Source organism: Meriones unguiculatus, chromosome 17 (assembly GCF_030254825.1).
Source record: "Meriones unguiculatus strain TT.TT164.6M chromosome 17, Bangor_MerUng_6.1, whole genome shotgun sequence".
NCBI classification, from domain to species: Eukaryota; Metazoa; Chordata; class Mammalia; order Rodentia; family Muridae; genus Meriones; species Meriones unguiculatus.
In genome coordinates this window covers 36,085,032-36,106,388 of record NC_083364.1, presented here as the reverse complement: position 1 = coordinate 36,106,388, position 21,357 = coordinate 36,085,032, and the positions used below count along the sequence as shown (strand labels likewise).

Genomic DNA, 21,357 nt, shown 5'->3' with positions numbered 1-21,357 from the left:
TAGGAGGGTTGTAAGGCTTAGATGAGCGTCCTCCATCTCACACAGTGCCAGGCACCTGAAAGCACCTGCTGATGTTGGTTACTCTGGTTTTATTATTCTGTCAGTGCTACAACCAAGCCCCAAGGACAGCGAAGCGTGCGCCACCCTCCACGCCAGCACAGCTCAAGGAGTTTAAATCTATTTAGAAGGAGAAATCACCAACCAATGAAATACTTACATATATCTTTAAAATTTATTTATGTATTCTTTAATGGAACGGTTCTCAACCTGAGGGTCACAAGCTCTTTGGGGGTCAAATGACCCTTTCTCGGGGGTCACATATCAAGTACCCTGCATGTCAGGTATTACGATTCATAACAGCAGCAAAATCACAGTTCTGAAGTAGCAACAGAAATAATTCTGTGGTTGGGGGTCACCACAACCTGAGGAACTGTACTGGAGGGCCACAGCGTTAGGGAGATTGAGGACCGCTGCTTTAATGTCTGAGTGCTCTATCTGCACGGACACCTGCACACCGGAAAACGGCATCAGATCTCATTCTAGATGGTTGCAAGCCACCATGTGTTTGCTGGGGCTTGAGCTCAGGACCTCTAGAAGAGCAGCCAGGGCTGTTAACCTCTGAGCCAGCTCTCCAGCCCAATAAAATACTTAAGCATATAACTTGGTGTATGGGTGTGGATGTGAGTGGGAGTTTGTGGGTGTGGGTGAGCAGGCCTCTGGAGGCCTGAGGTCAGCATAAGGTGTCCTTCTCAATTGCTCTCCACCTTCCTTCCTTCCTTCCTTCCTTCCTTCCTTCCTTCCTTCCTTCCTTCCTTTCTTTCTTTCTTTCTTCCTTTCTTCTTTCTGTCTTGTTTTGTTTTGTTTTTCAAGACAGGGTTTCTCTGTGTAGCCCTGGCTGTCCTGGAACTCACTCTGTAGACCAGCCGGCCTCAAACTCACAGAGATCCTCCTGCCTCTGCCTCCCAAGCGCAGGGATTAAAGACGTGTGCCACCGTCGTCCAGCTTTCCATCTTATTTTTTTAACGGGGCCTCTCACTGAACCTGGAACTCACCAGTTCAGCTAGGCTGGCTGGCCAGCAACCCCCAGGAATGATTCTGCCCACGTCCCTAGATACAGGACTTCAAGCTTACCCTGCCACACTCACCACTTGAGAATTTTCATGGGGGGGTTGGGGGTCAAACTCAGGTGTTTCTCTTCGGAGGGTGAGTACGTACTGACTCCTCGGCCCCAAATGAGCTTTCTGAAAGAAGCCCCGTCAAAGTGTTCAGAAATCGGACGGTGCAGCTCTGGCACATGGATCCAGCATGGTGTCCTCTTGGCTTGGTCTTCAGGTCTAGCTACGTGACTAAGTCCACTCTCCACCCAAGATGGGCTGAGGTTTAAGAAGCACACCCTAGAAGCCAGGTGTGGTGGCTCACACCTTTATTCCCAGCATGCGGGAGGCAGAGGCAGTCAGGTTTCTGTAAGTTCAAGGCCAGCCTGGTCTACATAACGAGCTCCAGGCCAGTCAGGGCTACATAGCAAGACCCTGTCATTAAAAAAGAAGTAGCTGCAGAATTGAACAGACCTCCTTTGGTCTTTCCAGCCAGCCTTCCCCAACCACATGCCAAGCCACAGACCCAGACCCAGCAAGGCCTCAGCCCTGAGTTTCCCAGGCTCCAAGGGACCAGGGCCGGTGCTTCCTCTGCCTGGATCACCTAGAGTTACCGACCAAGTGAGGACTTTGTTGCCCTCTACTTGGCCTGGTGGAGGATGTTTGCTCTTGGATCCAGTGAGCCCTGTAAGAGGGAGTATGGAGTTTGAAGGGTTTGGTAGTCCAGGGACAAGGTGTGATCAAAGGCGTTTCTGAGAGAGGTGGGAGGGACCACGCCTACCTACAGGAGGAGTCAGGAGACCGGGAACTCAGCACAGAGGATCAAATTCCTCCGGGAGGAACTCTGAGACAAAAAGCTGACACTGGAGGCTTGAGGAGGTATAAACAGAAGTGGAGACTGCCCTCACCCAACGACCAAAGCCACTAGCGCCACAGTGCTGGGCCAGAACCTCTGCACTTGGTCAGTGGCCCCCCGTCTCCCGGACCTGCCTCCCTCCTTCCCCTCAGCTTCAGCCTGAGAGAAAAGAAGGATGGAGCCAGACAGGACTCAGATGAAACTTGACCCCAGGTAAGGGAGGGTGGCAGGGCTTGGGCTGGGAGCCAGGTGCTAAGAAACAGCCTAAGCTCCTATGCTCTGGCCTGTCCCTCCCTGGCTCACTGGCAGGGAGGGCCCTTTGACTTCCAGCACTCCTAACAAGATAAGGATGAAAAAAAACTCCTCAGGGAAACTGTGGAATTGGGTCGGTGTATTGCTTCCCTGAACGGGCTAGGAAAGATTACAGGGGTCAGGCCTACAGAAAGCACTCCAGCACATGCCGGAGCCTCTGACCCACAGTGAGCAGGCCCGCGCCTGGTGCTCTGAGATTACTTTTTTTTTGCTTTCCTTTCCTTCCTTTCCTTTCCTTTTTTTTTTTTTTTTCCTGACAGTTTTACCATGCCATTATGTAGTTAAAGTTGACCTCTAAGATCCCCTTGCCTCAGCCCTCCTCCCCAGGGCCTTGAGAAAAAAATGGCCTGGCTCCTTGCATTCAGGAATGTCTGTGATGTCCCAAGTACCCACTGTCCGGTCCGCCACAGGCCTTCCCCAGCTGCCTGCTTCTGAGCATACCGCTGTCTCTCCAGGTACACGGCCGACCTTCTGGAGCTGCTGCAAACCAATTACAGCATCTCCTCTGCCTGCTTTTCTCACCCTCCCACTGCATCCCAGCTCCTGAGAGGTGAGTCAGGGGGCCCCTGGAGGAAGGGGAGACACGTGTACCCCTGAGGGAAGTCAGGACAACTGCGCGGGAAGATGAGGAGAGCTGGTTCACATCGGGCCGACCTGAGGAGATGGTTGGCCTGGTGTTCATAATAGCGAAAGCCTTGGAGAAGGGCAGCTCTCCTAAAGAATCAATGGGACACAGCGAGGCATGAAAATCTATGAAAACCTGAGGCTGGGCCTCCACCCGCCCCAAGCCTCAAGACGCATTCAAACTGGGGGTCCTCGAATCTGGGACATTTATTGGTGCGCTAGGCTTTCAATATGGCACCGAATACTCCAAGCCCCACAGTTCCGATGGAGCGTGCACATACTCCCTAAGAGAGCCGGCAGCACTGCCAAGGCATGGCTGCCGTGGGGCGTGGCCTTGGCTGGAATGAGCCTGAAAACTTGGTCCTCCCAGGGTGGAACTGCTTTTGAAAGTGGAAGACACGGGATGGAACTGCGCTCATTCTTCGGGCCTCGGAACTGTCGGGAACGAAGTGAGCTGTGTGTGTGTCTAGGAGGGAAACGCGAGTCCTCTTTTGTCTCTCGCACCACGATTGGCCATTTCTGAGATGTGGGACTCTTGGCGGCTCCTTCCGTAGAGCCCTCCTAAGCATGGGGCCGCTGTCACGTGCAGATGGGAAGCAGATGTGGCCAGGTCCTCGGGCTAAGGCTCGCTCCGTTTCAGATGCTCTGAGCCAGAGTGTTACCAGCTGCTGGCGTCCAGAAATGCCTGGTGGCTGCTGCATCCAGGTCCAGGCACCTCCTCCTATTTAGAGAGTAGAGACAAATGTCTCCTCACACCAGCAGTCCTCTGCCCACGAGGTATTTGGCATGTCCGCAGACAGTCTGAGTGGCCGCAATGGACGTTGCCCACCCTTAACATCTAATAAGTAGAGGCCACTGAACCACGTGCGGGACACAGTCCAGCCCTTCCAAGTCAGTTGTACTCATGAGCACGAGGCTCTGAAGCCTTACCTCACACAACACACTCATTCTCACGTCGCCCTGCCACCACACACACACACAGGTAGAACCAGCGTGGATGTGGAAGCAGGTTGGCTTCCCGGGTCTCCTGGTCCAGCAGGCCACCTGGTGGGGCTGGGTAGTGCATGATGGGCATTCCTGGGGTGGGGTGACAGAACGCTGGGAAGCCACATCTGGCAAGGCTGGAGGTTACTAGCGGAGGAGCTTGAGGCGCTTGCGAGGGCTGGGCAGGTGAGGTGGGGCCTGAATAGGGTCCAGCCTCGAGGGTTGTACTTTATTCTGGAGATGGAGAATAATGGGAGGGAGAGCTGGAAGAAAGTGGATGACAACAGAGGCTGAGCCAGTGCAGCAGGAAGGAAAGAAATGGAACCTGCAGCCAACACAAATGAGCAGGAGCCCTGGTAAATATTTAGACAGGAGAGTATAATTCTGAGCAGTGGCAATGACCAACAGGAGACCTGGAGAAGGAGGAGGAAACTCCTTGGTTTCTCTTTTCTTTTCTTTTCTTTTCTTTTCTTTTCTTTTCTTTTCTTTTCTTTTCTTTTCTTTTCTTTTCTTTTCTTTTCTTCTCTTTTATTCTCTTCTCTTTTATTTTCTTTTCTTGTTCTTTCTTGTTTTTTTCTTTCTTCCTTTCCTTTTTTTTTTATTTTTTTTTCTGATACAGGCTTTCTCTGTATAACCTTGGCTGTCCTGGAACTCACTCTGTAGACCAGGCTGGCCTCAAACTCACAAAGATCCACCTGCCTCTGCCTCCCAAGTGCTGGGATTAAAGGCATATGTCACCATGCCTGGCTGTATTAAAGCTTTCAATGACCAAGTGTTTTGTTGTTTAGAGTTTCTGATACGATTTTTTTTTCTTAATTAAACTGACCTAAATCATTATCTAGAAGAGCCAGGGGAAGATGCAAGAAGGGAGAATGAGCTACCATCAATGAAGGCTTGTGATTGGATGTGGCAGTCGAAGCCATGGCAAAGGGTCTGGAAGAGAAAAACAAGTCCAGAGGCAATGTCAGGTCTCCACAGGGGTCCACACAAAAGGATGGTGGGGGAGAGGACTCCTAGGAAGAGGTACAGGGCAGCCACCAATCCTGAAGGGAATAAATACACAGGAAATTGCCTCTAATTCAGACAGAATTATCTTCTTATGTTTAAGAACATAAACATAAAATGCAAACTTTCTTTACAAAACAAAAAAAGGAAGAAAGAAACTGTCTGTATGGTTAGAGCAAATGATTTTTTTTTAAAGATTTTGTAGTTTTTTTTAAAAGATTTATTTATTTATTACTTATGCAATGTGTGTTAGCATGTACACCCGCACACCACTGGGAATTGAACTCAGGACCTTTGGGAAGAGCAATCAGTGCTCTTATCCTCTGAGCCATCTCTCCAGCCCATGAGCAAATGATTTTTAAAATTCAAGAAAGGGCCAGTGAGATGGCTCAGTGGGTTAAAAAAGAGCTTGAAGACTTGAGTTCAATATCTAGGGCCAATGTTTAAGAAAACAAAAACAAAACAAAAGCCGTTGAAATGGCAACTGTAATCAGGGCACACTTCTGTTGCAAGATGGGAAGGGAGAGACCAGACAGAGGCTTGGAAGTTTGCACACCAGCTAGCCTGGAGCCAGCTGGGATGCAGCAGGCACAGGAGAGTTCAATCACATATGTATATCATATACACACACAAGAAGGAGGAGGACACACACACAAAAGCACAAATGATCATAATCACAAACATTAACAAACTGTAAACAAAGTCATAACTAATACACGGACACAGGAAAGGTATTTTCAAGCCTCTAGCCAACAAAAGGTTGGTCATCAGGGTGGGACTCACATATGCAGCCAGACCTTTCATAAAAGAAGAAGCCGGTGTGGGTTCAGTAATACAGGTGAGTCGTCTCAGCTACTCAGGAGGCTGAGGCAGGAGGATTGCTGTAAGTTCAAGGCCAGCCTGGGGAACTTAGAGATTTCTGTCTTAAAACTAAAGGGGGTTTTGTTTGTTTGTTTGTTTGTTTGTTTCCTTTAAAGAAGAGTGGAGTGAGATAGCTCAGTGGTATGGTACTCATCTAGTGTTCGAGAGACTCCATGTCTCCTGACAGGACAGACAGAGTGGAGCAGAGGATTCTAGAAGAGGAGCTGCCTTCCATCTCCCACACATCCCATGGAATCCAGCTTGGGTCTCCAGGCTTGCCTAGCAAGCCTCTTCACCTCCTGAACCATCTCACTGGCCCTTTCTTACATTTTAATAACTTGTTCTCTGTTCCCAATCATAAAGATGAATGTGCTGGTTCAATATCCTGTGTCATAAGTAAATAATCCGATGCCGAGTTGTTTTGAACAAAATCTAATCCTACTGTTTGAGAAATGGACACAGAACCAAAAGGGTATATCAAAAGCTGGGGGCAAAGGCAGGCGGAGCCAGGGTGGAAGAAAGTGAAATTTACTAGGGACTGCTGTGGGCAGAAATGTGTCCTGGGCAACAGCAAGATGCAAGGCAAGAGGAAGGAGTTGACAGCTAGACAAAGGTGGACCATGGCCAACAGGAATGTAGCTGGGTTTTCTTTGCTTTGCTTTGTTTTGTTTTGTTTTTTTTTTTTTGTTTTGTTTTTTTTTGTTTGTTTGTTTGTTTTGAGATAGGGGTTCTCTGTGTAGCCTTGGCTGTCCTGGAACTCACTCTGTGTAGACCAGGCTGGTCTCAAACTCAGATCTACCTGCCTCTGCCTCCTGAGTGCTGGAATTATAAAGGCGTGCGCCATTGCCACCTGGCCCATAGCTGGGCTTTCCTAAAGAACATGTCAAACGCCAGTCAGTTAAGAAGCGGTGTGGCAAAGTTAGTTCCAGGACAGCCCGGGCTACACACAGAGAAACCCTGTCTCGAAAAACAGAAGAAGAGGAGGAGGGAGAGGAGGGGGAGAAAGAAGAAATGAGGATATAGTGGCTGGCACGCTGCTCTTGGCTGAGTTGGAACTTTGTTTGGTCCTCCTGGCGGCAGGGGTCTGTGCTAGGTTTGTTGTGGCCAAGCTGCAGTTATGGCGTATATGTCCCTGTATAAGTGCAGGCGGACTTGTGGTGAAATGGGTGATGGATGGTTGGTGAGGACACAAATTCATGTAACCTTGCCTTGGACAGTATATATAATCTGCCTCCCCTCCTCCCGCTTCGAGACAAAGCCTCTCTGCATAGTCCTGGCTGCCATGGAACTCGTTATGCACACCAGGCTGGTGTCCTCAGACTCACAGAGATCTTCCCATCTCTGCCTCCCAAGTGGTGGGATTCAAGGCTTGTGCGTCCACACAGGCATAATAAATGATACCCATGAATAACATACGATACCCGTGAGTAGTGTAGAGTATCCATGAAATCCAAACTTCTCCGGTCCTCCCGCCCAGCAGTGCTAATTCCGGGCCTGTGCCAGAGAAACGTTCCTATCTGCGTCTGGGAGACACACCGAAGGGTGCTAGTTGCAACGTCAGCTTCTCATGATGAAAATAGTAAAAGTTAAAGAAGTAAGGCTCGGGGGAAAAGCATTTTGAATTTGTAAGATATGTCCTGGCTGTCCTGGAACTTGCTATGTAGACCAGGTTGGCCTCAAACTTACAGAGATCCTCTCCTGAGTGCTGGGATTACCAATGTGCACCACCATCCCTCGAAACCTTCTCAGGAGAGTAGAGGTGCCTGAGATGAATCCCGGGCCCTCATTCGTGCTAGCTAATCTCTCTACTACGATTTTTAAAATTATCCTATGTTGGTTGTAAACACACATTGTGAGTAAGTTAAAACGTGAACTCTGTTGCTGGCCTTCCGATCACTTCCCTCTGGTGGGGCTACCTCACCAGGCCTCAGGGGAAGAGGATGCGCTCAGTCCTGATGCTACTTGATGTGCTGGGGTGGGTTCCTTTTCTGAGGAGGAGGGGATGGGGGATATGAGAAAGAAGGAGGGACGAGTGGGACCAGGAGGAGAGGAGGGAGGGGGCTACAATCAGGATCTAAAGTAAATACATAGGTATATACATACACACATACACACACATACATACATACATACATACATACATACATAAGCAAACAAACAAAAAAGAAAGTTGGTCTTCCATACCCAGGTTTGTGATTCAATCTACTATAGGTAGGAGCACCCAGAAAGGGTGGAGAATGCAGTGCAGGTGGTCGTGGCAGGACACTGCCTAGCATGTGAATGCTGAATTTACTCTCCAGACTATATATTTTTATTTTATTTTATTTTAATTAATTAACTTCTTTATTTACTTCACATCCTTACTGAAGTTCCCCCTCCCTCCTCCCCTCTCGGCCCCTCCCTGCCACCTACCCTCATCCCCCCCCATCCAGTCCTCCTCCCTTTCTCTTCGGAAAAGGGGAGCCCTCCCCTGGATATTAACTAGCCTTGGCATTTCAAGCTGCAGTAAGATTAGGTGTACCTTCTCCAGTAGGAAAAACGGGTCTGAAAGGCAGGCAACAAGTTGCTTTTGGTCACGGTGTTTCATCACAGCCATAGTGACCCTAACTAAGACAGGAAGGGTTTGGCGAAGGAAAGAAATGACACTGTAAGAATCTCCATGACCATGCCTGTATGACAGGCTTTCTCAGGAAACAGCCTGTTCATGGTGGCACAGCCTGCACTAAAGAAGCTGGGATTATTTGAACCCTCTCCCTTCACCCCCTCTGGAGATTTACAGCCAAGGCTGTCCTGATCCTCTCACTTCTATCTCTCTTCTAAGTACATACTCATTACTGAAGTTTTATATATATATTATATATATATATGATTATATATATATATGATTATATATATATATGGTTATATATATATGGTTATATATATATATGGTTTAGGCGTTAAAATCAACAATTAATAAATGGGACCTTAAGAAACTAAAAAGCTTCTGTAAGGCAAAGGATACCATCAAAAGGACAAAACAGCACCCTACAAAATGAAAAAAAGATCTTCACCAACCCCACATCTGACAGAGGACTGATATCAAAAATATATAAAGAACTCAAGAAACAAGACCTCAACAAACCAAATAACCCAATTTAAAAATGGGGTACAAGCCAGGCAGTAGTGGCACACACCTTTAATCCCATCACTCGAGGGGCAGAGGCAGGTGGATCTCTGTGTGTTCAAGGCCAGCCTGGTCTACAAAGCAAGTTTCAGGACAGCCAGCTCTACACAGAGAAACCCTGTCTTGGAAAAAGAATGGATACAGAGCTAAACAGAGAATTCTCTACAGAGGAATCTCTAATGGCCAACAAGCACTTAAAGAACTGTTCGGCATCCTCAGCCACCAGGGAAATGCATATCAAAATGACCCTGAGATTCCGTCCTACACCCATCAGAATGGCTAAGACCCAAAACTCAGGCAATAGCTCATGCTGGTGAGGATGTGGAGCAAGGGGCACAGTCCTTCACTGCTGGTGGGAGTGCAAGCTTGTATAGCCACTTTGGAAATCAATATGGTGGTGCATGCCTGTGGTCCCGACACTCCTGGGAGGCAGAGGCAGGCAGATCTCTGTGAGTCCAAGGCCGGCCTGGTCTACAAAGTGAGTCCAGGAGAGCCAAGGCTACACAGAGAAACCTTGTCTCAAAAAAAAAAAAAACAGAAAAGAAAAGAGAGAGAAAGAAAAAGAAAGAAAGAGAGAGAGAAAGAAAGGAAAGAAAAGAAAGAAAGAAAGAAAGAAAGAAAGAAAGAAAGAAAGAAAGAAAGAAAGAAAGAAAGAAAGGTAAAGAATCCCCTGAGCTGGGCAGCCTTATCAATTGGGCAGGTGGCCAGGACATGAACTTTAAGCTGAAATCTAAGCACTGGGGCAGAGAACAAAGACACGGGAGCCAACCAAGCAGAAGCCAGGCAGAAAAGCAGAAGCCAAAGAGAAACTCCTGGAGGGTAGAAAAGCTCGGCGTGACTGCTGGGAGAATAAAACTGTGGTAGCGACTCTCAAGCCCGAACTACAGGAAGAGCTGAAATGCAAAGGGCTTTTACTTAGCGTGGAATACTTGCGCACATTGATGGAGCAGGGTGCAGTATTTTACTGCACACACACGAGGTACGCCCGTCAAAGCAGGTGGCTCACTTGTCTATCTCCATGTCTTTCTGTTCGGAACCTTCAAGCTCCTCTCTCGGAGTCTTTCATGAAATGTGAACTAAAGTCACCCTAGCAGGCTGTAGAACCCTAGAACACCTTCCTCCTGCTACCCAGCCCCCCCCCCCATTCCTTCCCCTCTGCCTTTCTGCTGTGAAGGGCACTGAGCTGTCCCATCACTTCATTGAGGAGAACTCTTGAGTCTGGAGAATGCAGGGTGTGCAGATGAGGGGTCAGTGGGCCCCTGGTTCAGAGGTCAGGAAAGAAGGCAGGAGTGAGCTCCTGGGATTTCCAAGAAGGGAACAGACGGGGAAGGTGCTCTGATTTGCACAGTGCTTCAGCATGTCCACAGCTGTATCACCTCCTTTTTAATGAAACTTTTAAAACTCTCAGAGGCTTAAGGGGGCTAACTCAGTGGGTCAGTTGCCTGTGACACAGCGTTAAGTACCCGAGTTCAGACCTCCAGCACCCACGTGAAAAGCGTGGTGAGGCACACCTGTATGCCCAGAACTGGGAAGGTGGAAATGGTGGATCCCTAGAGCTCACTGCTTAGGGAGTCCAGTCAAATGGCTGAGCGAGAGACTCTGCTCAAAAAACATGGTGGAGACTGAAAGGATGGCTTGGAAAGATTGGTTGGTTGCTTGGTTGGTTTGCTGGTTTTTCAAGACAGTTTCTCTGTGTAGCCCTGGCTGTCCTGGAACTCATTCTAAAGACCAGGCTGTCCTCGAACTCAGAGATATACCTGCCTTTGGCCGAGATCAAAGGTGTGCGCCACCACTGCCTGGTGGAAAGGTGTTTTGATTGTGAAGAAAAGTTAAAGACCCTTTGTGGGGCCAGGTATGGTGGCACATACTTTTAATACCAGCACTTGAGAGCCGGAGGCAGGAGGGTGTCTGTGAGCCTAGGTCTAGCCTGCTGTCCACACTGAGTTCTAGGCTAGCCAGACCTACAGAGTGAGACCCTGTCTCAAAACACACATCCATACCCAGCACAAATGCTTGGACTTTGAATTCAGTGTTTAGCCGCTTATAGGCACTGCTGGACTAGCATCTGCCCTTCAACCCACTGGTATCTACTCCTTCTCCTCTAGAATTGGGCCCGGTGGAAACTACCCTCACCGTCATCTTGACCTTTCTCACCATTGGCTCCATTGCCATCTTCGTGGAGGGTGCTATTTACCTGTACAAGAACACCGTTTGCCCCATCAAGAAGAGAACTCTGATCTGGAGCAGCTCCGCTCCCACGGTAAGGATGCTGGAGCCAGGCCCTTCACGGAGACTGGAGGGGGGAAGGCTGTTTGGAGAGGTCTCTGAAACTCATTTGCTCCAGAACAGAGCTGCCTGCCAGTCCCATGGAGCACTGGGGAGGTTAACTGATCCTCACCCGTTTGCAAGGCCAGCCAGTGGGTGAAGTATTCAATTGCAAAAGGTTGCAGAGACAGCGACCCGCTTGGCACCAGGAATGCCACGCCTTCCCCCTTCACCACGACACTGCTGTTAAAAGAAGTCTGCCTTCCAACACACAGATGTTTCTTTCCACAGGGTCACCCTTAGCACTGCCCTTCGGCTGCGGGCTTGCTTTTTGGTTTGTTCTCGTTCAGGACGAGTGTTCAGACTCTACCACCAAGCCACGGCTCCAGCAGCTGTAGGCCTTTAAAAACTCATCTGTGCATCATTGCATATGATTTAATTTGTTATTTTCCAGTTGCATTTTTCCCTCCTTTTAAATGCATTATTATTTTATTAGTGTTGTATGTGAGCACGCGGTGGGGGAGCATGTGTGCCACAGCTCAGATACAGAGTCAGAAGACACATTTGTGGAGCCCGTTCTGTCCTTGAGCTCTTCTGTGGGGTCTGGGGACTGAATTCGGGATTCCATGGTGAGCCATCTCACCAGCCCTTGTTTCTTTTCTTGTTGGCTCTGGGTGCAGAGCCCAGGGTCCCTCGCATGCTCTACCACCAACCCTGGCCCCAGCAGCTAACAAGTGGAAGGACTTGTGCCTCAAACACACAAGTCTGCCTACTTTGAGTCCTTGCTACAAGAAACTGGGATGGTCTCTCGTCCTGCCCTAACCTGCATCCCGCTCTTCTGTAAGTAGGTGGTGTCTGTGTTCTGCTGCTTTGGTCTCTGGATCCCGCGTGCCCTCACACTCGTGGAAATGGCCATAGCTTCGTGAGTGTCTGCCCCACTGGGGATGAGCATCTTTCTAGAGTCACTTTCTGACTACCAAGCATCCAGAGTCCGTGTCTTTAAGCCTCGCTGATAGGAATCTAGGTATTACGGACCTGGGCTGACATGAGGCTCTTGAATTCTGCTACAAGCTCAGGGAATGCCTCGTGGGGGTATACTCCCCAGTCACCTGTTTGTTCACAGAGGCACAAACTGCCCCCTTCCCAGTCTCCTCTCTTGCTCCTCTTGTGCCATGAGGCTAAAATGCCGGCTGCAGCTGGTCAGTGCTGGCATACATAGCCAGAGGCAGGTGGATCTCTGAGTGAGGTCCAGGCCAGCCTAGTCTACAGAGTGAGTTTCAGAGCAGTCAAGGGCTACACAGAGAAACCCTGTTTCCAAAAAAAAAAAAAAAGAAAAGAAAAGAAACAAAACAACAAGAAAAAAAAAAAGACAGGTAAATGACAGTCCTTTAGGTCTTTGCCTAAGGGAGCCCCCCCACCCCCACCTCTCTGCAGCCTTTATCTCTCTAGCAAAGATGTGTATCAGGCCACTCCCACCCACGTACTTGTCTTCCTGCTCCTTTCTCTCAGGTTTTACGCTGTATGTTTTTACCTGCTGATGCTTGTCATGGTGGAAGGCTTTGGTGGGAAGGAAGCAGTAATGAAGACATTGAAGGACACCCCGATGAGGGTGCACACGGGTCCCTGCTGCTGCTGCTGTCCCTGCTGCCCACCCCTCATACTTACCAGGTGAGGCAGGATGGGGGTATCCCACAAGAACAAGAGAGCCATAGGGCTCCGTAGCCCCAGTGCGAGGCTCTTGGGATCAGGCCTGTATGGGACAAAGCCAATGATAAAGGTAGGTATCACCCCAACATGGGTCCCAGGACCCAGGAGAAGGGGAACAGAGGAAGCATTCTCATGCTTCAGCTCTCTGCCTTGGTTTCTCGATTTATTGGGTTTTGTTTTTTGTTTTTTGTTTTTTTTTTTTTTTTTGAGATCCAGTGTCTCTGCCATGTAGCCCTGGCTGTCACGGAACTCTGTAGACCAGGCTAACCTTGAACTCACAGAGATCCACTTGCCTCTCCCTCTCAGTGCTGGGAGGGAGTGTCCCATCATGCCCAGCTAGCACTACATACTTTAGCGGCAAAGAGAAAACTATACTTGGGCGCTCGCTTGCCCTCTGCCTGCTTTGAACAATGAACCTGAGGTTAGTACTTGGGACTCCTGCCCACGAGGCGCCAGGCGCCGTTGGAGGCAAGGAACTCCCCCAGCACTCTCTGCATACTCTCCTACTGAGCCCTCATCCGGGAGACATTTCTTGCGCTGTAATGGCAGCCCAGCCAGGAGCTCGGGGCAGAGACTAGGCTTCCTTAGGGTGGGTGGTTCGTGGGTCAGTGTTCTTAACTCCCTTCATCCCTCAGGAAGAAGCTCCAGCTGCTGATGTTGGGCCCTTTCCAGTACGCCTTCTTAAAGATAATGCTGAACCTAGTAGGCCTGTTTCTCATCCCTGACGGCATCTTTGACCCATCCGATGTAAGCCAAGAGACAGCAGTGCAGCCTAAGACTCATTCTCTTTCCCTTCTAGAATTAATATCTGAGCACCCAGCAACCCAGGGCCAAGGGTAGGGCGGTCAAAGGAGAGTAGCTGGCCAGAGACCACAGTGGGAAGAGATGGGAGTCCAGGCTTTGGGGCTTTCCTATCAGCTTTCTCCTCGTGGAAGCGGGGAGACAAAGGTGGTTTGTCCTCCTGACTGCTTTCTGCTCTGCCACCAGATCTCTGAGAAGAGTACGGCTCTGTGGATCAACACTTTCCTTGGCGTGTCCACTCTGTTGGCCCTCTGGTGCCTGGCCATCCTTTTCCGTCAAGCCAGGTTGCACCTGGGTGAACAGAATATGGGATCCAAGTTTGCTCTGTTCCAGGTAATTACATACCAGAAATGGTGTCTCATAGAAAATGGCTGGGGTTAGGACTAACAGAGGCAAAGGTGGACACCACAGTCTTAACCTTTGGATTTCCTGGGAGATTTGGAACATTATCTCTACCCCCTTCCGTTTTTATCCCTATTTGCCTTTCTATACCACAAAATACCACCAACCTGGCTTAAAACAACAGAAATGTATCATTGCAAGGATCTAGAGCCTGGAAACCCAAAATCAAAATGCAGGCAGGGCTGTATTCTCTCAGGAACCTGCCTGGGAGAACCCACCTTGCTACTTCCTCTCTGGAACTGGGCCAGTGATCCATGGCAGTCCTTCCTTGGCCTTCTGCTCTATCACCCCAGTCTCTTGACTCTGTTATCTCATGACCTTGTCCACATAGCTTCTCTACTTTATGTGCCAGATGCTACTAGGTATCTGATGGTGGCCATGAGAGGAGATAAACTGATTTTTTTTTTATGAGCAGCCCTAATAAACATGAGGCAGAAGCAGGACTATAATTTGCCTAAAGATGAAAACTGCATCAATTTTCAATAAAGCTTAAGTCTCAGTCCTCCACTGACTGCAGAGAGCTGAAGGTATGCTTATCTGCACTGGCCTCAGTACTGGGGCTGGCAGGTGCCAACCGCCCCTCTCCCTCTTCTGTTCTGCAGACACTAGTCATCCTGACCGCCCTGCAGCCCTCCATTTTCTCCGTCTTGGCTAGCACTAGGCAGATTGCTTGCTCACCTCCCTTTTCTTCTAAAACCAGGTCTCAAGGTAAGCAGTAGGCTTTCTGTGTTGTACGTGGGACTGGGAGCAGATTAGGGAAGAAAGGATCTTGAGACTGAAGCTGGGCCAGCCTGATGTCTGCTCAGAATGTTCAGGAAGGATCCAAGAAACCAGGCAGAGGCTCTGAGGACTCCTCCCTCTTGGATCATAGAGAGCTGCAGTGTCCTCAAGCTTGAGGCCAGTCCTAATGGCCAAACCAGGAAGCCAGGGGTTAAAGTCCTCAACCTGGGACAGGAGTGGGGTATGGTTAGTAGACTATGCTGAGCAAACACACGCACTGGTCTCAGACCGTAGAAGTCAGAACCAAGCTCTGGCTACCATTAATCTGCCTCGCTCCACAGAACAGTTTAGTGTCCCTAGGTCCTGGCTTGGAGGTAAGCTGGAGTGTCTTTTGGCTCGCTTGCCAGGGCTACTATGGGTCTCTTCTCTGTAACATGGTATAACCACTGTCATGTCCCACCCCACACTGCAGTGATGAACTGCCACATGCTCATCCTGGAGACCTTCCTGATGACGGTGCTGACACGAATGTACTACCGAAGGAAAGATGACAAGGTTGGGTATGAGAGTTGTTTGCCGCCAGACCTGGACTCAAAACTCAAAGCCTGAGGCGAGCGGCCTGGACTATGGAAGAGATGCTGTACTTCTCGGAAGGGCATGAGATTTCTCCGTCCCTTGACCTTAATCAGTGGGTAAGGGTCCCGCTGGCAGCTTCCACGTGACTATAGGGATGAGGGTAATATGCAGTAGGCTGAGACCGTTCCGAGTCTTTCTCAGGGAAGGCATTTGAAGTTTTGTAATAAACAGTGAAAGCTGAAACCCTTACACGAGGCATACTGCTTCTGTGGGTGCCAGTATTGATCCTGAATGTGTCTGTCAAAAGGTCACCCTGAGCTTCTGCACTGCAGAATGAAGGGGAGAAGAGTACATGGCTGATGTATGGTTTATCTGATAAACGAACAGGGGTAGACCTTAGCAGGGCATAATAGCACCAGCCCAGCTTCTCAAAGCCAGGCTCCGCTCTGGAATCCATTCTTTCCTCAAGCATATAGGTTGGCCATCAGGAGGTCTGAGGGCCTTTCTTGCAGCCTTTTGAGTTTTCTGTAAGAAGCTGTGAACACAAACTGCTCGTGAACATGGTCTGAAGTTGATCTTGAAGACAGAAAATAGGACGCAAAAATCAAAGGAACTGCGAATGCAAATACTTAAACATCACACACATGGATAGATGGATGGATGCCTGGTCAAAACAACTGGAGACAGAAAGACCAGGCAAAAAAAACCACATGGCCTTTATTTGGCTGAATGACAAAAGCCAAAATAACTCTGAACAAATCATTAGACAGTGAGGTGATACACTGAACTGAGGCAAACTCCCCACTGACTCGCACTGGCCATGGGCAAGACAGTCATGTCTGGATAACCCTTTCCAACAGTGTTTTCTGTTCAGAAGCCACGATGCAAGACACCCAACCAACCAGTTCTCACTGTTGAGAACAGTCAGTTCCTCCAACGGGGTGGAAGGAGCTCGCTTCAAACCTAGTGGAACCCAGCTTGGGCCATCCAAATGTTAATCCTGCCATTTCTGTTCTCTACCCCTATCAGGCCCACAAAAAATTCTGGCAGACAGAATATATTTCTCTTTTTCTTTTAGGAGAATTAACTTTTAATAGTATAAGTCCAAGAACATGTTCTACTTATTTATTCTGAAAAATAGAAGCCAGGGACCATTCTTTATCCCATGATAATCTATTTTGTGAGAGAAAACAATCATTGTTATGACTTTGAAAAATACAACCTTTAAAAATACTTATATTGGTGAGCTTAAAAAAAAATACCATTAGTTTTAAACCATTGTTAAGGAAGCTTTCTTTGAACCGTGTGGGTTCAATTTCGGCGCATGTATGCTGACAGAAATCTAGAAGCTATGGCTTGAGGGATTAAACCAAAGCAGGGAAACAGAAGTGATTTGGGGAAGGACTGAAAAGTTGGTAAGAAAAAAGGCTAGAGACAGTGTCAAAGCCACCATGGAGGGCGTCCTAGAAGGCTGGTCAGATGTGAGGCCACGAGAGTAACTAAGGTGCTGCTGAGAAAGGTGGCCACAAATGGTTTCTCAATCTTTCTCGTTAGGATTTCCAACCTCCTCACCCTCCCAACCCCTTTTCCTCAAGTGTCTGCAAAATAAGGATCTTTGACTTAGCTCCCAGGAGCGGCTGCTGCGGTACTAGCGATCCATTTCTACTTCCTCTGAGCAGCAACCTCTGTTCTTCAGTCTCAGCCTAGCATATGAAAAGAGCAAAGATCCTGTCCGGCCCATGCCAAGGTTAACTGCTGTACTGGCTCCTCTCCAGCACCAGCTCGAGGACTCCTGTCTTCAGCCTCTTCCTGTGGCATAGAGGCTGCGAGGCCACACAACGTAAGGGCCTCCCACCCTTGCCACCCTGGCCTTTCCGTGCTGCCTGCTCTCTTGTGCTGGCTCGGGGAGGTGGCTCCACACGTGAGGTGAGGGGTACAGTCACAGACACGTTCAAACACTTAAGCACATTCAACTGGGTACACCATCTCAACAGCACCTTTTTCTAGCACCTAGGAGCACACTGACCATCAAATGCCTAACATGCTGCCCCATCGAAACTGAGAATATGTTAGGAGACAGCACAGGGGCGAGGGATACTCTCAGAACACGAGCCTAGGCTCGTCCTGGCTGTGTTGCATAGCTTGTCAGCCTAGGGGCTCTGATGTTTGGGACCCCAACAGTACACTTGACAGGAGTAACCACACGGAGGAAAATCACTTGTGAGGAGCTCCCTCTGCAATCCGAAGTGCACACCCAGTGACGCGCGCTGAGAGAACAGGCAGGTGAGCGTCCACAGGGACGTCATCACCTTTGTATACCTGGGAGGATAAGGCAGAGAGAAACGGATCCCCAGAGTAGAAAAGTTCAAATAAGCCACACGGTGCTACATAGTCTGAGAAAACAGGTTCGGACAAAGGATTCCAGGCCAAGGCCGTATGGGTCAGAGCTGAGTGAAAACAGTGCTTCCTGAGGAGTTAGGGATGGAGTTTCCACAGGCCGTTGAGTTGTGCCTCTCTTTGCTCCTCTCCTCTGCTCTGCCTGGGAGAGAGTTTAGGAGCCTGGGTAGTCCTGCTATGCAGGCGTTGTGTGGTGCCAGCCCCAGACCCTTAGGCTTCCACCAGAAAGGGAGGGAGGATTATAAAATGCTCGTAGTCTCAGCACAGGCACGGGGGGTGGGGAGGGTGGGATGTGGTTTTCTTTGCTGAAAACAGTAACGCCCCACTCTGACAAGAGTGACAACGAGGTGGTCCTGGACATAAACAACTTTGCCCTAAATCCAGCTACAGGTGGTGATAAACTTGCTGGCCCACGTAGCCAAGATGGGGTACAAGGGGCTGAAAACCTCAGCTCACGTTCAGTGTTGAGAGTCAGCACTCTTTGATCTAGAATTCAAGATCTGTCTTCCCTCGGAACCAGCAGGCACAGGAAGGCAAGGGGACACTACCTCTGTGTGCTAGCAGGTTTAGTTATGCCTGTGGCTTGTGGAGGAGAGGGAAGAAGTCCCTGTCAGGTGCAGCTCTTAGAGGAGAGTCTCCATGGGATACCCATCGGCCAGAGAACATTAAGAGGAGCAGAGAGGAGGCTGAGGAGAGGGTTTCAGAGATCAAAGTGGTCCCTGGTGCTTTAGCCTGTGCTTTCTGTGAAAAGCAAAAGTGCTAAGTGTAGCAATAAGCAACATGGATTAATGGGTCAAGTTCAAGCCGCATTTACAAAGCATCCTTTGTTATGAAGCCGGGCATGATGCTGAAACAGCAGTGGCAGGGCGAGGGACGCATGCCCAGCAGAAGCTCACCCTCAACTGCCCTCGCACTAGACCGAGTTGACCCACGCCCCTCTCCAATCACAGTGTCCCTCAAAGCGTCCCTTCCTTTGCAGCTAAGCTGCAGGAAAGACTGACAAGAGCTCCCAAGTAACTAGGCAACAGAATTTTCTGAGAAGATGAACACAGCAGAAAAACTGCAATTGATGCTCTGTGGTTTGGTTTCATCGCCACCAGTGTCTTCATGGACCCCATTGGGTCCAACAAGAAACTCCTCAGGGAGTAAGAAAAGTTCGACTCAGAGCTCTTCCTCCCCACAGCCATGACATATGGGCCAGCAGGACACTCAGGGAATTTGGGGCTAATTCAGCTTTTACGTCTTTTTAAGGGAAGTTTAAGTTACAGTAGTCTCTCTAAATTACCCATCAGCGTGGCTCACTGTGTGAAGGATCTGGCAAGCTAGTTTGCTTCAGAACAGAAGGCAAGCACTAGTGATCAGGGAGAAAGGCCTCTGGGCATTACACGCTTCCTCTTCTGCCCACTCCTCGGGCAAAAAATTAGTTCTACTTACTATATTTGAAAGACTAATTTTTAAAAAATTAATAAAAATGACAATTTCCCTGTCAAGATTACATGAGCATAAACAGTAAAGCAAAGTTCTGGGGAGAGAAGATGGATTCGGAGCAGGTGTCTAAGGTGTGGTCAGCCTCCGGATGTGGCTGAGGATGTCTCTTAGGGCACAGGCTGGTTTGTTTTCCCCATTCCCAGGTCCTCTTGCCCCATGTGTCTTTTCTTTGTAGATGTCCTTAGGTTTAGTGCTGGGATCACAAAATGGAATTCGACAGAGAGCTTCTGGAGGTGATGGGCAGGGGGACAGAGAGGGAACAGGGATGAAAAGTTAGTCCTCTTCATCTTCACTGATGTCACAGGTCACAGCCTTGCGCCTAGAGAGACTTGCTGGGGAGGAGGATGGGGAAGTCTTGCCAGAGAAGGGCCATCGGAAGGAGGGGGAGGGGGAGCGTTCATGAGTGGGGCTGCTGCTGGGGCTCTGCTTGGGGCTGATGGCCTGCAGCATCCGACCTTTTCCCTCTTTCAGCATATGTTTCTGGGGAGGGAGACCAAAAAGAAGAGTTAGAAGACACCCACAGCCACGTGTCACCACTGGAGCCTCAGAAACCCCAAACCATTATAAATCTCCCCTGGAATCACCTATTGGTCATTGCCGAGGCTCAAAGCTATGGTTTCAAGCATGCTAAGGACACACCCTGCCACTGGCTTGCTCCCCTAGCCCTTGGCTATGCTGAACATGACTGAGGAAGACAGGAGGGCACAACTGTAATTCTAGGCGGTCTCCTTTCCTGTTTCCACCTGCTTGCCAGTTAGCCTAGTCTTGGCTTCCATCAGAGGTGCTCTTCAAGGGCTGCTTCGTCTGTGGTCCAAACTCCAGGCAAAAACAAAGGCTCACTAATGGAATCCTTTATTCGGTTTGAGAGCACTGAACTTCCTCAGGAAAGACCCCCTCACTGGAAGACCCACAGTGGATCCTCACAGAAAGGAAGCTTTCTATGTGTTCTTTTTTCCCCTGCTCTTCAATGTAAACCCAAAACAAAGAAGTTGTCGAGGCTGACGGACAGCTGACAAAATTACTAGGAAAATGTGTGACTACATTAGACAACTTCTTAATTCAGACATTCCTTTCTGCTCAAAGACTCTATTCCTTTCCACTCTACAGCACTCAATTCTCTTGAATTGACTGGAGGCTGAATCAGCTTTAGCATCACGAGTTCAAGGACAGCTTCACCCACATAGCTAGTTTAAGGCCAGTCTAGGCAACTTAGCGAGACCCTGTCTCAAAATAATACATAAATAAGCCTGGTACAGTGGCACACACCATTAATCCCAGCAGTTGGGAGACAGAGACAGGCAGATCACTGTGAGTTCTAAGGCCAGCCTGGTCTACACTGTAAGTTTCAAGTCAACCCAGGCTACAGAGTGAGTTCTAATCTTAAAATAATAAACAAACAGATAAACAAACTGCAAATTTGAAGCCAACCAAGGTTACATTACTATTTTTGAGTTATAATCTCAAAAATAGTAAACAAGTAAATAACAAGATAGAGAGAGAGAGACAGAGAGACGGAGAGACAGAGAGACAGCTAGATAAACAGGGCTGGAGTGTAGCTCAGTGGTAAGTGCTTGCTAGCATTCACACTATGTCCTAGGTGCAATTGCTAGCACAGCAGAAGGAAAAGCAGCCCCCTCCCTTGCTATCCCCTCAGTGTCAGGAGGAAAGGCTCCCACCAGTGCTCCTTCTGGACCAAACATTTCCAGGAAACTTCCGATGAACTCTCGGGACTTCTCCTCCCACTTCTGGATGAGGTCAATGCTCTTCTCTTCCACCTTCTGCACAAATTCTTTTGATTTTTCCTCCACATCTTTCACTTTCTTCTTTACTTTATCAACCCGTTCTTGCAAGTGGTATTTTTTCTCCTAGGACAGGAAACAAATGGTTTTCAAGAAATAATACCCAGGCAGGAGAGATGATTCAGAGGCTGAGAGTACTTCCTGCTTTTCCAGAGACCAGAGTTTGATTCCCAGCACCCATTTCAGATGGCTCACACCTGCCTGGATGCCTGGGCTCCTGAGAGATGTGACGTCTCTGGCCCCTTGTAGGCACCTGTACTCACATGCACATACCCAGAGACAAACACATAATTTTAAAAA

At 48.9% G+C, this 21,357-nt stretch overlaps 2 protein-coding genes across 8 annotated transcripts in view; one reads left to right on the top strand and one right to left on the bottom strand.

Moving 5' to 3' along the window:
• The first annotated feature begins 1,901 nt into the window (after positions 1-1,901).
• Slc51a (solute carrier family 51 member A) lies at positions 1,902-15,622 on the top strand. Its single transcript, XM_021635309.2, has 9 exons — positions 1,902-2,163; positions 2,718-2,812; positions 11,008-11,162; positions 12,016-12,089; positions 12,677-12,835; positions 13,510-13,621; positions 13,862-14,008; positions 14,680-14,785; positions 15,270-15,622. The coding sequence occupies exons 1-9, from the start codon at positions 2,126-2,128 to the stop codon at positions 15,404-15,406; spliced, it is 1,023 nt and encodes a 340-aa protein (XP_021490984.1). The 5' UTR covers positions 1,902-2,125; the 3' UTR covers positions 15,407-15,622.
• A 441-nt stretch (positions 15,623-16,063) lies between these two features.
• Positions 16,064-21,357, bottom strand: part of Pcyt1a (phosphate cytidylyltransferase 1A, choline) — a 46,891-nt gene continuing 41,597 nt past the window's right edge. For all 7 annotated transcript variants that reach the window (XM_021635339.2, XM_021635340.2, XM_060370220.1 and 4 more), the window contains exons 8-9: positions 20,935-21,123; positions 16,064-19,738 (exon numbers count right to left, since the gene is read on the bottom strand). In XM_021635339.2, coding sequence (XP_021491014.1) covers positions 19,532-19,738; positions 20,935-21,123 — 396 coding nt within the window. In that variant the 3' untranslated portion in view covers positions 16,064-19,531. The remainder of the gene's footprint in view (positions 19,739-20,934; positions 21,124-21,357) is intronic.